The 18,094-nt window shown below is 34.3% G+C and overlaps 2 protein-coding genes across 4 annotated transcripts in view; both read right to left on the bottom strand.

Annotated features, from left to right (window-relative positions):
- Window positions 1–16,072, bottom strand: part of LOC127979008 (oxysterol-binding protein-related protein 8) — a 63,854-nt gene extending 47,782 nt beyond the window's left edge. For 2 of the 3 annotated variants that reach the window (XM_052584099.1, XM_052584114.1), the window contains exon 1: window positions 15,767–16,072. The gene's annotated coding sequence lies outside the window, so the exon portion shown is untranslated. The remainder of the gene's footprint in view (window positions 1–15,766) is intronic. The other variant, XM_052584131.1, reaches the window with a different exon arrangement.
- On the bottom strand, window positions 30–1,957 carry LOC127979045 (uncharacterized). The gene is made up of 2 exons (XM_052584162.1): window positions 935–1,957; window positions 30–696 (listed from the first exon to the last, which is right to left on the bottom strand). The coding sequence occupies exons 1-2, from the start codon at window positions 1,437–1,439 to the stop codon at window positions 359–361; spliced, it is 843 nt and encodes a 280-aa protein (XP_052440122.1). The 5' UTR covers window positions 1,440–1,957; the 3' UTR covers window positions 30–358.
- Window positions 16,073–18,094: the final 2,022 nt, after the last annotated feature.

Below are 18,094 nucleotides of genomic sequence, written 5' to 3'. Positions count from 1 at the left end.
TACAAACTGGAAAACTATTAACTCACAAAACAAGTGATACACTGTTCATTCAATAAATTATTCTATAAATTACATTCAAGTCTCATTTCATTCATATCAAAATCTTCAAGGTTATTAAAAGTACAACTTACTATACAAACTGGAAAACTATTAACTCACAAAACAAGTGATACACTGTTCATTCAAATAAATTATTCTATAAATTACATTCAAGTCTCATTTCATTCATATCAAAATCTTCAAGGTTATTAAAAGTACAACTTACTATATAAACTGAAAAACGATTAACTCACAAAACAAGTGATATACTGTTCGTTCAATAAATTATTAAATAAATTAGTAGGCTACTCAAAGATATTCAGGACTCCAGCGACTGTTTGTGAAGCTCTAATTTTAATTTATCTCTCTGAAGCTGTAAAACTTCAATCTCTAGCAGCAATTTCCTCTCTTCCAGTTGAAGATTACTGTATTGTTTGTCTAGCACCATTGACATGGTTGTTCCTCTGAACACCGTTGTGCAACCCATGGGACCAGGAGCTGTAGCTGTAGCTGTAGCTGTAGCTGATGCTGATGCTGATGCTGATGCTGATGCTGATGCTGACGCTGACTCAGACTCTTCATCTCCTGTCCCCTCACGTCTCTCAGCCGGCTCCTCCACCACTGCCTCGCTTCGGTCCCAATTCAAAGACAGGGTCACTAAAAAAAATAAGAACATAACATTTTATTACTTGTAGGTTCCTTCTATTATAGGCTGAGTCATTACGTTGTTCACATGATTTGCTGGATAGCAAGCTTACCGGTTCACATTAGCATACATTATTACCGGTTCATATTAGCATACATCATCAACTTGACTTTATAAGCATCAAATCGAAGGCAATAAAGCAAAAGGAAAAACCAAACTGATTTATTTATAACAATCACCCGCTGTTACCTGTATTCTCATCTTGACTGTCTGGCTCTTCCTCCTGATGTGGCGGCGGGGTGCTGCTGTCAGTGGCTGAGGGAACTCCGCCGGTTACGTCAGTGTTGACGGCTCCACACACTCCACTTTCCCGTCCTCCGCTTATCCCCCAGAACATCGGCGACTGTCCACCATATATATTCATCACCATTTCAGTGGTGTCTTTAAGTTTCTCTTGGGGTCCTCCTCCCGTTTTTGGGTATTTCCTCTTAAATATTTCCTTTTTGGCATCTTGCACCATGTTTTTATATCTTTTCTGTACGTCTTTAACGCTGCGCTCAACGGTCGGATTAATGCTGTTTACTGTCGCGGCAATCTTTTTCCAAATTAAACATTTCTTCTTGTTACTACATTCTCCTCCGCTAAATTTCCCTAGTAAAATGTCCTTGTAACTATTATACTCCTCCAACAAACACAAATTTTCTGCTGGGGTAAACTGAACTGACCGGTTAAATGCGCTTACTCGATCCGCCATGTTTTTTGTTTTGAAAAGTGTCTTATTTTACCCAGAATGCACTGCAGTGTAGTCCTACTTGAGATAGTCAGAGTCTTAAGTGCTTTGTGCAATGGTCTGAATTAGATGTCTATCTGAAGTCTGACTATCAACTATATCTAAGTCATAGTCAAAGTCTATCTTTGTGAAACCGGCCCCTGAGGTTTCTCTCAGAATGAGTGCGTATCTGTTCCAGGTGGCAGCAGTATATTAATGGAGTGTGTTTCAGTAAAAATATCTTCTTTTCACACATCTCAAGCGACTCACGTACCCCATCGAGACACTGAACAAACCAGCTCGTATCACACATACTGCTCCATACGGATTCACACAAGCACAGCGGCTCATTCAGATCAGAGTCAGCCAATATGCTTCATGAGTCACTTCTGCAGCACTGTTCCCCTAAAAACCTATTGTACTGTCAGTCTCTTTACACACACACTGGCAACAGAATCACCATTAGCTAGTTCATTTTTTAGTTTACTCGCCAGACTGATATACTATTAATATACAGTCAAACTAAAAATCACTCAGACATCTAATATTATTATTATTATTATTATTTTTTAACTAGTGGGTGCAGGAAACTATAGTTCATTTATGTAAAATAAAGAAAATGTGACATATCCAAAAATTCTTCATACAGTGGACTACCAGTAAAACTGATAAAAAGGTTATTTTTTTATGACAAAATTTAACTTGTCAAAATATAATTATTAATAAGTGTTGGTTTATATAATATCTGAAAGTACACCCTAAAACGGCTGCACAAATAATCTAATTTCTAATCAGGATTACAATTACATATGCCACAATTCATTAAAATCATTTAAAGTCCATTATGTTATGTTATTCTAAATGCTTTTGGGGTTTTTCTTTCTACATGATATCTTAAGTTTTTTTTCCCCATTGTTTTAATTTTAGCTTTAGTATAACATTAAAATATCATGCCTTTTTATTATTTAAAGAAAAAAACAATCCAAAGTATAGTTGACATTTGAGGCTTCATACTTAAGAAAAAGCAATAAAAGGGTTTTCAGCTTTTTTATCTACATATAAAAATATGGCATGCAGTTGCTTCAAACTATTATTTTACCTTTAATATATAGAATATATATGTATACGATTAATTAAAATATAAAAATGTTATTCATTACAAAATAAAATATATAATACAGATTTAAAAACACAATACAGTTAACCTGTCAATTGTCACCCCGTCCCGTATACGGGACACCTATGTTGACTATACTATATTAAAATCAATTTTAATCTAATATTGACAAACTATATATCGTTGGAAGGTCTAAGACTCCCAAATATATATTTTACCAATATTTTTTGTTAAAAATTATGTAGGAAAAGTAATGGATCAATTTATGACAAGAGTGCACCCTCAGAAATCTACATTACAAAAGGAGCTTTGACCTTTGTTTAAAAAAAAGACTTCCTCGTTGCCTTTTTCTCTATCACATTTTAGAAATCATCAGAAGTTATATATCACTTGAAAACATAAAATCTCAAAATTCATACTTCAAAACCCATTTTAAAATCAGACATTGCATTACCATCTAAATGGCACATCAAAATCATCTTAGAAAATGTTTTCAGTCATGAATTATAAAAATGTAGGTTTGTATCATGCACATTCAAGTCTATCTTCAAAAACGTGAGTGACAGTTATCAGGTTAAATTACGAAATATTATAATTTTTTTTTATCTATGGTGATTTACAGCAACATCATCTTAAGCGCCCAGTGCTGATGGTCCATGTATAAACCCTTGAACCTACAACCTACCCCCCCACGGCTCACTCCACAGCTGATGATACACGGCGCTGTGGCCTGTCAGCACGCCGCAGTAACTCTCTCCTGCTTTCTCACTCTCCTTCTCTTTTCAGCGCCAGGCTTAGACAGATTAGCGGGTCAGATCGGTGTTACTAGGAAGAAATCTCAGACCACATCCGAGTGGGATTCCATGACGTAACCTCATCACTTACACACCCTGATTATTTATCGAGAACTGTTTCTTCAAAAACTACTGTATTACAGCATCCCACTACTGAAACCTCTACAGAGCAGGCGAGCCGAGGGATAAACAAGTGTTGACTAAATCTAAATCTTATAATAAACACAGACCACTAGACAACTGTTATATGACTTTAAGTGGCTTTAAGAGTCATTTGTCTGCAACTAATTTTGTACCGATCAAAAACAGAACAAAATGGGTTTAAGAAATGGAACAAAGTTCAAAGGATTTGTTCACGGAAAACTGAAAATTTGCAGAATATTCATAGAATGAGAGTCCACACAGCGGGTAAAAACATCACAATAAAGTAATCCACTCCACTCCAGTCCATCAGTTAATGTCTTGTGAAGTGAAAACCTGCATGTTTCTAGGAAACAAATCCATCATTGAGATGTTTTTTAACTTCAAATGGTCACTTTTTAAAATACGAGTCCTCTATATATGATAGTGTTGTCACGATACTGTAATTTCAAACTTCGATACGATACCATGATAAATATCGATATTCGAAACCATTTTCGATACCACAGAGAAAGAAACTGCCCCAATATTATTATTATTTTATTATTCACACTTAAGCTCACGGTACGTCAAACACAGGCGTCCATAGAGAACTGCTTTGTTCTTTATCAACCAAAGCTGGTTTCGCCATCTTTCTATTCACTTTTGCTGTTTAACCAGCGCGAATGAGACGAGTCGGGCACAGCTGTCACGTGTGGTCAGCGCGCTTGCGGAGAGAAGTGAACGTGACCGCTCAGCTAGTATCGGTGTATCGATACTTAGAGAAATTAGTATTGGTACCGTTCAGACATTTCATTATCGATATATATCGAAATATCGATATTTTTGACAACAGTAATATATGATATTGCTTCTTGTCTGAATCAGGAGAGAAATCCGCACAGATTAAGCACTGCTTACAAGCCAAAACAGATCTAAACAAATATGTTGGTAGATTTTGATGTGAGAGGACAACAGGGAATGGACTTTATCACTGGAGCAAGCACTGTTATGGATTATCGACCAACTGTGTACGAACTGTGTTTATTGTAATTCTGTTTTTTTTTTTTTTTTTTTTTTTTTTACAGTATTAGCGCAATCAGATGCAAAATATATTAGTGCAGTAATCAGGCGTTGTTAGACAGGCTTTTTAGTGTGCATGCTAGGGCTGCACAATTAATCGAGTTTCTAATCGCGATTACAATTATTGATGCCAAAATTACGTAATCGTTGAAAGCGGCAATTAATCGTTCAAAGTCCACTTATGTTATTCTGCATGCTTAAGATGCGTTTTTTTCTTTCTACTTGTTATCTTAACGTTTTTTCCTGTTATTTCAATGTTAGTTGTAGTATAACATTATATTACTATTCATATTTTTAACATATTTATAAATATTAATAAAAATACAGAATGCAGTTGCATCAAACAATGGTACGAACATCATTCAGTGTAAATTGGGATAAATAATCATTTATAATTATTAATAATCGCAATTACAATTTCAAGGGAATAATTGACATTTATGATTTTTCTCATAATCGTGCAGCCCTAGTGCATGCACTTCAGGTGGACGAGCTCAGAAAAAGCGCATGCAAGAACCGCACGCAAATGAAATGTTTATTCGGCAAGACTTTAAAACACATGCAAATAATGTACTTTTACATTACTTTAATTGTCCACGATCACAAATCGTGACATCGCACACCCCTAATTTCCACTAAACCTCAAGAACAACACCAGACCAAGTTTCCGAGTTATGAACCCAGATAACACAGACAGACACCATGTGACATTTTTATAAGCAGCAAAAAAAGTTGACTTCATTTAATAACAGAGCCAGCAAATTGCATTATGTAATAAGAGCCTCACAAAAACTGAACATCCAAGCACCTGAGGTCACCAGCTGCAAATACTAATGAAGATTTGCCTCTAAACAACAGTCTCTCCATCCTTTGATATTCAATTAGCAGAGACACACACACATCAATGTGTCTTAAAGCGGCCTGAGCATGTTTCCAATTAATTTAAACCTCTACCCGAGGCGAAGCAATAATCTCACAATGTCACCGAATAAAGACGGATGGTGAGAACAACAATCAAGCCTCTGTGTCTACATGTCAGTGCTGTCTTTAAAAAGCTACATAAATATCTATTCTTTAGTGCTGAAATGGAGGAAGAGGGTGTAGAATAGCAGTCATACCGACCTGACATCAAAGAGAGTGAGTCGCACCCAAAGCAATGCATTTAGAGGCAACATCCGTCTCATTGCTTTAGAAAACATCTGCTCTGTGATCTATTTTTAATGCATCTATTCACCATTTCTGCTTTCTCTATCCTGCTAAGTTGAATATATACTTCTGAAATAACCAAAAGTTGAGATTGAGCTCATTTAGCGGGTCTATTATTTCCAAAAAAAGGTGTTTTTGCATTGATGCCATAGAAGAGAGATATATTATAGCGCATAAGGTTCCTAGCTAACTATCAAGCTAAGGATATTGAATAGATTTTAAAAGACAAATGTTAGGTTACATAATGTTTACAAGCTTTTATTGATGTGTTTCTGTGGTTGAAACACTGGCTGTGCAATTACATGACAACATAATAAACTGTTTATTTCAACATCATTTCTAATGTTCATTCATGTTTATTTCATGCTATAAATGGTAAGCAATCTGTTCCGACACATTAAAGAGCATCAAAACAGAATTTTGTAATAAATTTAGAATTTGAAAGTTGAGATTTTTCATATCAGAACTAAGCACAAAGGTAATTATGATTTATTGGACAGGAGGCGCACTACAAATAATGTAAAATTTAGTTCATAAAATCAACTGACAACAGAACTTAGAATCCATTTCGGTTCACATAAATGAGAATCAATTAATTAATATTTTCAACCCAATTCTGTTAGATTTAAAGCAACATTTACTTCTGGCTCACAGCCCTCAGACAAGTTTGATTTACAGCCCTTTATATTAAAAACAGTGTCATAAAAGAACAATTTCAGTTTCCCAAAAGAACCTTTCAGATAATTTTTTGTTCTTAAAATGAAGAACATTTAGAAAATCTAAAGAACTTTTTCTCACTTTAATGAAATTTTAAAGGTTCTTCATGAAACCATCAAAGCTTTATTTTTAACCGTGCATCTCCTCACAGTCCGCCGCGTTCCCTACCATTCACCTCTGAGTGAGCTATATTTAGTTCAGCCCACAGAACCCGTTCAGGAGCCCCTAACAACAGCTCTCAGCTGGGAATCTGTGCCATGAGGGAGAGCAGGATTCCTTCAGCCCAAACCAAACCTCATTAACATGAGGACCGAGTCATCAGCTCGAGCCTCTGTCATGCTAACACTGAGACTTATCTCATGTAGTTTAAACTGCATTTAACAACCAAAAGTTTTAAAATAAGGTTAATTTAAAACATTTTTTAAAACTTTTTTTTTTTTTTTTTTTTTTACAGACTGGGCCCTTAATGATGATATATTTAACAAAGAGAATTAAAAGTGCATTGCAGCAACACGTCTCTTTTCAGATGCACAGATGAACCAGTCAGGGCATGATCACTGGCACAGAGAGACTGCCAGAGGAAAGTTTAATTTGGAATAATTTATCATGCAGGTAATTTATTGCTAACAAGGCAAGAGAGTCATTCATGCACCATTAGTGTGACCAAACAGAATTGAGAAACAATAAGGTTTTAAATACTCTCCCCATCTGTGATTGGTCATATGAACAGGGAACTTAACCCCAAACTCATGCAACTTGTAGAAAACATGCATGGTTAAATATATATTTTTTTTAAATGTAAAAAGATTTTGTTAGTGTAAACGTGAAAGTGACTTGTATATAAATATAAATAAATAAAATTAATCAATAATATTAATGATAAAAAAACAATAATACAAATTACACTATAATTAAATTGTAAAACAATTGTTAAAACTAAATTAAAATGAGTTAAAATGAGAATTTAAAATATTGGGGAGAAGGGAAAATAAAATAAAAACAGAAATAAAATAAAATTAAATATTAATTAAAACTATGAAAATGAAAAATGTATATACTCCAGCTTCAGTGTTAGTAAAGTTTTCATTTTTGTTATTCAGTCCAATTCCACAAGTGTCAGAGAAATGACACACTTCACCTCAAAGTGTTTATACACTTACTAAACAATAAAGTGCATTCCTCAGCAATAAGGACATAAGGACAGGAAGGTCATGTTTTTTAAAGAGATTCCTCTTCTATGCATTATCATTACCATTTCATTGAACAGACTTATGATGAAATGCCAGAAATGCAACAGCCATCAGGTAAAAGATACCTCACCCTGCACGTCTGATGAGCAACACACACACACACACACTATTCACACCTGACTTGACATCACAGCTCTGAGTTACTGTGCTCTGTCCACACAAGCTCACTTCACTGGAGGAAAGTCCACACCATTAACTCTTCACAAGACTGACTGCCGGCAGCGAAACAGACTCAAGAAAAGACATGCTGTGTGCTTAATCATAAATCAAACAACTTATGACCCTGGAGCTGTGCTACAGAAATATTCCACATTAAGCCTCACATTAGCATCTGGCTCATGGTCCTTGTATAGATCTACTTAAACATTTATAATTATTAAATGATTAACTTCAAAACCATTTAGTGTGTGCAGAAATATTGTATTCAATTATATTGCATTATATTTAATAAACTAAATCTGAAATAAAAACATCAAAATTATATATATTACAGGGGTTAAAGCAAAAAAAAAAAAAAAAAAAAAAGAAAACCCTGAGCCTGAACTTTTTTTACTCATGTAATGACTGCGACAACTTTAACATTTGAAAGGATACTATGCTAAAGCTATTGCATTCTTTATTCAAACTGAATATATGGTTGACCTGAAGAATGAAAGCTGTATCACACACTTGGAAAATGATGAGCTACATCACGTTTATCAAATTTAGGGGTGTGACATTACACTTAGCTCATGAGATGAGAGAAAATACAGATACTAGTTGCTTCACATGACAACATTTTAACACTATTTTTAATACAATTTCAGTGACAAAATATTTGTCTTTTAATTGCAAAAAGTATAACAATGCAGTTGTATTCAGAAATATTTTAACTAATCTAGGGCTGTAACTAATGATTATTTTGGCAATCAAGTAATCTCAGATTATCTGAGTAATCTAACATTTGTTTAGTAACAAAAAGACCTAAGTGAAAAACAGGCTTTAGTATTACTATTTATATATAAACTAATGATGAGGCAATAATAATTGGCTTAATTAAAATATCAAAACCAAAAAAATACATGATTGTACTGAACAATACTGTTAAAATATGTAATGTTATATGCCTACACATAAATTGAACATAACCAATTTAAGTACATTGTGTATTAAAACAAATACCTGCAGAAGGCGCCAACAGCCTGGTGACGTTTCACTTTACAGTGCGTTTAAATTATGTTTAAATCCATTCAATTTTTATATTTGGCCACATGCAGAAACCTTTATTTTGAAATCTTGATGTACAATACATGGCATATTTAGACATTGATGTATTCTCCTGTGTTGGCAAAGGTTTTTAATGATTTACGTTACAAATCTAGTGAGATAATGCACACTGTTTCCCAGATTAATGTTTTTTTGAACGCAATTCAACTTCACAGCATACACAGCCCCTTTCACACATACAGTATTCACTGGTAAATTACCAGCAAGCTACCATCAATAGATCACGTGTGAACAGGACCTTTTCAAAAATCCTAGTAAATATGTAACGGCAACCATATAGTTTTTATGGAGATGACATGATTACTCTGTTCCAGAACTAAATGTACAGTACTAAAGTACTGGACATAACGTAAGCCGGTCGACAGTGATGTCATTTGTGCGCGGTGTTTCAACTACGTTAACAACAAGAGGATAGAGGACGCTGTAATCGGAGCGGTGTTTTTGTTGTGTCTCGCGGGTTTCACAATGATGGACACTGAATGTTGACGTATACGTAAAGCGATTGAAAGAACGGAAAGAAGGAATCTCCAAAGACAACTGGCAGTGCTACATAAGTGCCTGCATTTCAGCGTCCACCCATCTAACGCTGCTCATCCTACTTGCGAAATAAGTTGACACAATGTTTACAGTATGTTTACACGGCGTTTAAAATCATGGCGGGTGAGGACATTTTCGAAGATGTCTACTTGCATCACTAGTAGTACCAGTTGTGCTGGTTTGACCCTGCTCCGGAGTAGGAGCTAATTTGGTTCTGGAAAAAGGCAGTCCAGTACTAAAATCGCACCCAGTTCTGGCAGTGTGAAAACACCCAAAAGTGTGTAGTTCCACAGTTAGTTCTGGTACTATGTAAAAGTTCCCGTAGTGCAAAAGGCCCTAATGAAGGTTTTTTAATGTAGTATAATTTTTTTTCGCAATCAAACGCTGCACCCTAATGCTGTATCCAAAGCAACAGCTCTCATTTTCTAAATAAAACTTAAACTGAAATAAAAAAATGAAAACTGTAAAGTGTAAAAAAAACAAAGAAAACTAAAAATTTTTAAAATATATTAAGCGATTAATACTGACATTATAATATTAACAAATAATCACTTCACAGCAACTGCACTAATCTAGCTTCTATTTGAAACAGCATTTTGCACAGTAAACTGCTAAATTCTTCCTATTTGTAAGTCACCTTGGATAAAAACATCTCCTAAATTGCGAATAGGCAAAAATGTAGCATCATAGCAGTCAAGTCCTAGGGCTGCACGATTAATCGAATGCGATTGTCATGCACATCTTGTCTGTAAAGCCTGTTCTGTGATCAGCAGTAAATCTCCATCACGGAGCAGCATTTATTACACAGACCCATCGTTCACTGAAAAGCAGACGATTTAATGATTATGAAATTGAAGAAACCATTCTGCGATTATGAAAGCTGTTTGCGTAGCTTGTCAGTGAACTACGGCTCGGTGTAGTAAATGCTGCTCCATCTGAAAGCATGTGAAAATACTACATTTAATAATGTTTTTACTCCAAACTCACTTCATAACGTCGGTCAAGTGTTTGAAATAAATCCCTGTGAGATGATGTGGCTTCTTACACAGAATAAGGCACGCAACATTATTTCAGAGTCATTTAAGCAGCGATGAAGGTGATTTCGATTAGTACTGAATTATTATATACTTTATTTTAAGTGCTTCACTAAAATATGCGCATGACAATCGCAGCTTTTGCTTATTTGTGATTGCATTTTAATTCTAAATTAATCGTGTATCCCTAGCAAGTAGCACTAAAATTTTCAACAGATAAATATACTTATGCAAGTAAGAATGTATTACATTCAACCTTTCATCGGAAGAGAGTTCGAAACAACTGTTTCATTTCACACATCGATGTGCATTTCCTGTTTTAAGAGTTTCGACATCTACATGACACGCTTTTCACACGGTAAACAGTTTCTGTTCTCACCTGAACTCAGTTTCATCGGTCGCATGTGACGTTAAGATTATGAATCTGCTTATCAAATATTAACACCAACCACATCCTTCTCACAAAACAGCTAGAGATCATTGATTCATACATTTCCCAAGGTACAGAGGCCGGTTTTACACTCCGTTCACCCTCCCAAATCATGAAACGCATGCTTTGAATATCAAACACCCTTCACAGCTTTGACATTCAGAGCCATTGTGACATTGTGTGAAGGACACAACAGAAACCATAATGAAGGTGATGGATTTAATGATGATTAAAACTCCATTTGAATTGGTCATACAGGCAAAAATGAAGGCGTTTTGAGAGATTAAGACCAGAGCCTTAAAGTCGTCCATGTCAGCAGGACAGGACATTAATATAAATGAAGCGTTGCTGCTCTGTTGGGGTGCAGAGGGTTTGCACCTGAGCACATGCTTCATGACCAGGCAAGAATAACAGAATCTGTATGCTGGGCCTTTACAAATAAGATTAAATTATTAATTATTAACAAAGAATCTTTGAATGATTCATCACAAGAAGTCATTTGTTGTTTGCTGAAATGCAACTATTAACTCTAATTTGTCAGGAACTAAAATAAAACAAACTAACAAACAAACATTTTTGTAGCTTAAAGTAAAAAGATTAGAGTAAAATAAAAACATTTATGAAAACAAAATCTAATTTCTAATATATCTATCTATCTATCTATATATATATATCTATCTATATATCTATATATATATATATATATATATATCTATATCTATATATATATATAGATATATCTATATCTATATCTATATATCTATATATATATATATATATATATATATATATATATATTACATTATATAAAATCATCTATATTTTTATATTATTTAATTATAAGATTAAATTATTTTATTATGTCAATATTATATCAATACTGACATTAAAGCAATAATTCTCAATAATTAAGATCTTTTAGCAGAAAAATAAGCAAAATGGTATTTAATTACTATCTAGTAATTACATCTTCAACAAAGTAATTACAATACTGTAATAATTAGTTTGCTAAAATTATTGCTTTCCTTAGTACTTTCTAAATACTACTAAATGTCTGTGTAGCTCAAGTGGTAGAGCATTGCGTTATCAAGCGCAAGGTCGGGGGTTCGTATCCCCGGGAACACGATAGGTAAAAATTGATAGCCCGAATGCACTGTAAGTCACTTTGGATAAAAGTATCTGCTAAATGCATAAATTTAATTTAATTTAATTTTAATCCAACACCAGCCCCCCCGACCATCACTTGAACATTACAGAGATGGACATGAAATTAACTTTTAATTCTTTCATATAAATACAATAAAACTGCCTACTCGCCCAAGTATTTAAGAGAGGTTACATTGAAAAAATACATTTTAAATTAGATGTTAAATACTGATGTCAAATCCACATTACTTTTTAATTACTTAGTAATGCATTACACCCAAACACTGATTGGTTGCATAAAAAATATTTTACAGTTGATACAAACTTTCATACAGTTACTTTCATAAAAACCAAACAATCTTTTGAAATTACTGATGAATAATGCAGCAGCAACAACATAAATATAATGTTCTTTTGGAGTTTGGATCTTCAACACAACTCTACAGTGGAGATCAAAATTAGAGAATCTAGAAATACGTTTGTTTTATTTTTATTATATTGTTAGTCTTCATCACTCAAAAACTGATTGAGTATTAGCTGGAGGTATTTCACTGTTCTATTAACATGTTTGACAAAATAACCAAAGCATTTCAACAAAAACATCTATTTTCTATGATCAAAATGTTGGAGGGTAACAGCGGTCAGAAACGAGTAGGAAGCGTATGGCTCCTTGACTTCAGCACATCTGCGACCGCTGGACTTCACTAGATTCTTACACTGCGCTCGTGTGATTTCTTCCACTTTCTTCCATAGTTCAGTAACTGTGCCAGGTTTCTCAGACATAACTTTGTTACCAAGGTTTTTCCAGAGATTTTTAATCAGGTTTAGATCAGGACTCTGGACCAGCTGTTTCATTATTTCAAAGTTTTCAGCTTCAGGGAACAGCAAGTGTGACGAGAGCATTGTCTTAAAGCACTCGGGGTTCAGTCTTTCCACAGTTTGACGCCAAACATAAGGTTTCCCATCAGACCCAAATAAATTAAACTTGCTCTCATCACTGAAGTGAACTTTGGACCAGTTATCCTTTCTCCACACAACATGCTCCTCAGCAAATATGAGCTTAGCCTTTTGATTCTTTCTGCTAATGAGAGGCTTGGTCATAAGTATGACTTCTCTTAAACGTGCCGAGACAGATCCTTTACCCTGTTCAGTGCTCAACTAGCTAGCGATTCCAGCTTGAGAGTCTCCACATTATCCTGTCCTCTTGTGCACTTGTCTTAAGCCTCTTTCACACTGCATGTCGGACCCAGAAAATTGCTGACCCATTGCCGGGTCGCCTTCTGTGTGAACGCAAACACGTCCCGGGATTGATCCTTTACTAATGCAGTAAAAGGTTTGCCGTAGTGATGACACACGTTATCGCATGACTTTTCTAGCAGGTGTTTTGAAGGCAGATCAACATTTCCGACAAAAAAAACTTTGTGCAAACTGTAACAAAGCAGAGATCAGTTAGTTCCTCACTTTACGCGCAGAAGCTGAGATCGTTGGCCAGCTTAACTGAAAGTTAGTTAACGTGCCTAGCGTTTTCGACTCGTTACCGTACACATCACACCCTGATGTCTAATGTCTTTACGGGACCTTTATGGGTTGTGTGTGAACACACGCACATATCCCAGGTAATCACTGAAAGTGCGAAATCTAGCGACCCGCGAACAATTGCCGGGACACATTATTTATTTTCCGAAATCACAGTGTGAAAGGGGCTTTACTAAATGACCAACAATTTGGGGGGTCTTGAATGAATCAGTGTCATTATAAAGATGCAATATTAAACTTAAACTTTTATGCTTAAATGCTTTCATCCAAGGCGACTTACAGTGCATTCGGGCTAACATTTTTTACCTAACATGTGCTCCCTGGGAATCGAACCCACAACTTTGTGCTGCTAACGCAATGCTCTACCAATTGAGCAACAAAAACACACACACACACCTTTTTTTTCCACACGGTTTCAGAATATAATTAATTTATGAAATATGCTTAAAAAACTGCCCTTCCTGTTAGGGTAACTTCAAACAGCAGTGACCTTGAAATGTAGAAAAGTGTAGGTTATTCTCTAATTTTGATCTGCGCTGTATATCAGACTCAAACGTCAGTGACATTGAATGTACAACATGCTAATAATATTAACAACAGGTTTAGGATTTTATGTTTATATAGCAGCTGCTCCCGTTAAATATAACATGCATTTTTAGGAAACTTACAGGTGCTACATCTAACATTTTATTTCCTCTCTCCAACAATGAGACACTGAAAGCTATGTGGAAGTGCGCATTCGGCTTTCTGAACACCAACCTGCTTCTAAAAGGGAAAGTGGAAACATTAACCTTTACACAAAGGTCAAAGTCACACACAGAAACAAAAGATTTTGGTGTGGTCGTGTATCCGTTCTCGTCTTATCAAAGACATCAAAGCCTGAAACAACAATACAGGCTAAACAGTGTAAGTGAAAGTGAGTTTTGTGGCCAAATTCATGCAATTAAAACCTAATTAACTACGTGAAGCTGCTTCTAATGACCTTGTTACTGCTATCATTACCATCATAAGTTAGTACCATAAGATGTTATCCATTTATTAGACTACTATTATGGTAATTAGATTTACCACAATGAAAACATTAACTGGATGAGGTAAATATTGGGTAAATAAAACGATAAATCTCACTAATATCTTGTGCTCAACTTTGCACCAGATATATTTGAATATTAAAGACAAAATAGAAATTTACCATGGTCAGCATACTTTTCTCCAGATTAGTAAAACATACTTGATCAAAATTGTTTTATTTATAACTTTGGAAAATCATTTTACAGTATATAATACTACTGTTCAAATGCAAAAGTGTATTTTACAATAAATAAATAAAATTATTATATATGCACATATAGACACACACACACACACACACACACAAACATATACCTATTTACTTATTTATATATGTGATGCTGTACAGTCATACCATGGTACATTAGAAAAAGGGCATAGAAGACATTATTAAAAGACCCCATAAATATTTCTTATGATTGCACTTTCATAACAATGGCATTTTGCCCCTAAATATTTGTAAAGGACGTCTGCTTAAATAAATATTATTGTTTATCAGGTTAACAACAAAAGCAGTCGGAGTGTGTCACATCAGCTCTTACATAACATACATGCTCACTGCACTACAGACTGAACACTACCTGTTCCTGTGCACTTCAACACTATAAGGTCTAAAAAGATCAGAAAATATTATCTGAATGAGAGAATATGATCCATACGTGTACGTGTATATCAACCAGATCTGCAACACACAGGCTACATTTTCGAAACCTAACTAGACCTCATCGTTGTTGCATTTTTGGCACTTGAGAAATACTATAGTATTACAGTGGACGTGTCCAAAACATTGACACTGGGATATTAATATAGTAATAATACACAAGCTGCTGGTGACCAAAATAACTATCTAGAAAAAGTCTAAAATTAACAAATATGCTAACTGAACCAATGATTCCCGCCCAAAAACGCCGCGATGCTCAAATGGGATGTCTAGATAGACAGCTCACTAGGTTTTAGGACAGGTTATATGTTTGCAAATATGAATTACAAAACACAAGCACGAACCTTAATTGTCCACTTGAAGTCATCCTGAGGGAAAACACAGGCTTTGACTTGAGAGAATGAGGTAAAATGTGAACTAAAATCCGATTGCGTCGTCTGAGGATGATCCGTCTGTCAGTCCATCAGTAAACGAGTTAAAACTCCTCAGACGCGTTTTAACGCGGATTGACAGGTACTCACGCAGGGGGTGTCTTAATCGTTTTATCTGTGAAGTGTAAACGCGTTCTGATGCAACATAAAAGCCCGGAATTGCGATACAACCACACGTCCTTCTTCCTTCCCCTGTGAGACTGTTTATCCGCGATCGATGAGTTCTGTCTGTCGCGCTCGAAGGATCGTCGATCGAATGGGCTAAAAATACAAAGCGGGCGAAAGCAGGTCCAGGATCAGTCTGTGAGATGGAATGTGCGTTCACGTCAGTTTAATTGAAACATTCAGGCAGATCGCAGATCAGTTGTTTAGGTGTCCGTTACGTTTAGAGGGTCTTTAAAAATCACATTTAAAGGCTAACGGCTTTTGAAACCGTAAAAGAACTTTATATGATTATGTATCATATGTAGCGTGGGATATTATATATATATAATATATACACACACACACACACACACACACAGAGATACATATAAGTAATTTTACACATATATTAGTAATTCACATTTGAATTTGATTTAAAGAATTGGTTGTCTTTTATGTTGGTTAACACAGCATGACTAAATAAACATGGAAAGGTCTAGAAAAACATAAATAATCAGAGGGTGCCGCCGCGTGGTAGTGAGAGTCAAAACAGGGAAATAAAACCTTTATTTTATTTATTACATAACCGCATTGCATTCCACGAATGAGCAAAATATTTAGACAGAGAAAGAGAGAAAAATATACAATAAAATAAACTGGTTTCATAGTTTGGGTACAATCTGACACTGAACGCGCACCTGCTCAGACCCGTGTATATTTATGAAAATTTTAATTAATAATAATAATAAAGTAGGTCGATGACGTAATGTATCAAAAGTAATACAGCAGATGCATAAGTTACCCCCAATTATTCTCACTTTATGTACAGTATGCAACATTTTTGGTGTTTTTGAATAGTTTTTATGTTTTGTAGGAAAGATTGTTATGTTTATTGTAATGTGATGTTTCAATTTTTGTCAATTTATTTATATGTAATGTGATTGTTTTTTTGATGTGGTAATTGTATTTATTTATTTATTCTCTCTCTTCTGAATTTGAATTGATATGTATTGTTTTTCCAACCTTGAACCTATATTTTCCTTGCCGTATGTTTTTTTCACTTATCTATTCCTAATGCAAGTGTTTGGATGATGACGTAATGTATCAACTTTAATACAGGTAAAGAAGGTGCATTAACTTTTAATACCATGTGTTATTAGGTCAGGGATCTGAATGACATCAATTGAGATAAAGTGAGGGTTCTGTTGTTTTTCTGTAATTTATAACTAAATAAACATACATTTTAAATTAAACATGATTGAATTGATAAACATTTATGTTTCTGTGATCTGCCAATTGAGGATTTGATTTGGTCTATTTATTATCCCATATGAAAAAAACGAGGGAAATGATTCTGGATGTCTTTTATGATTATTGATGTATCTTTGGTATTTGGGTTTATATTTTATAGTTATTAAACATGAAATATATATTTAAATTAATTAATTTTGTTATTATCCTATGACATCTTGGGGAAAAAAATCTGGATATTTTCAATTGTATGTTTCCCAATGTATTTTTGATATTAGGGAATGTAATTAATGGTTTTATAGGTTAAATAGGAAATGTGTTTTTTATTATTATTATTTTTTTATTATTATTAATTTGATTGGCTAAATATTACATATATATGTTTCAGTCTTCTCATTTTTAATTTTTATATATTTTTTAATTAATTATTGCTATTTTCATATAAGCTATTGCTCTTTGAAACTAAAAATAAATAACTAAGTTAATATTATGCATCTTAAAATGTTAAAAAACAATAAACAATAGCTATATCTTCAATCACTTACATTTCACTGCTGGTCACATGCTCTCCATATAACCATGTGTGTGACAAAAAAAAAATTGAATATCAAACCAGCAGCTATTTTATACTGATTTTATTAATTACTGCCACTTTTCATAGAGCTAAAAAAAAAAAAAACATATTATTTTATCTCAATAAAACCAGCATTTGTGTGGATGTTTGTCATTACTGCATAAAAAATAACAACTATAAAACTAGCCTAGGAAACTGGCAAAAATACTAATAGGTTATTACTGGTATAATATATAATATATTACATTGAAACATCATTCCCGACTCTGAAG

The sequence above is a fragment of the Carassius gibelio genome, chromosome A4 (assembly GCF_023724105.1).
Source record: "Carassius gibelio isolate Cgi1373 ecotype wild population from Czech Republic chromosome A4, carGib1.2-hapl.c, whole genome shotgun sequence".
NCBI lineage: Eukaryota > Metazoa > Chordata > Actinopteri > Cypriniformes > Cyprinidae > Carassius > Carassius gibelio.
This window is presented reverse-complemented; position numbering and strand designations above follow the sequence as displayed.

Coding starts and splice junctions, on each gene's coding strand:
- LOC127979045 (XM_052584162.1), bottom strand. CDS start 1,439: ATGGCGGATCGAGTAAGCGCATTTAACCGGTCAGTTCAGTTTACCCCA. Junction 697..934: donor CAGTCAAGATGAGAATACAG/GTAACAGCGGGT, acceptor TATTTTTTTTAG/TGACCCTGTCTTTGAATTGG.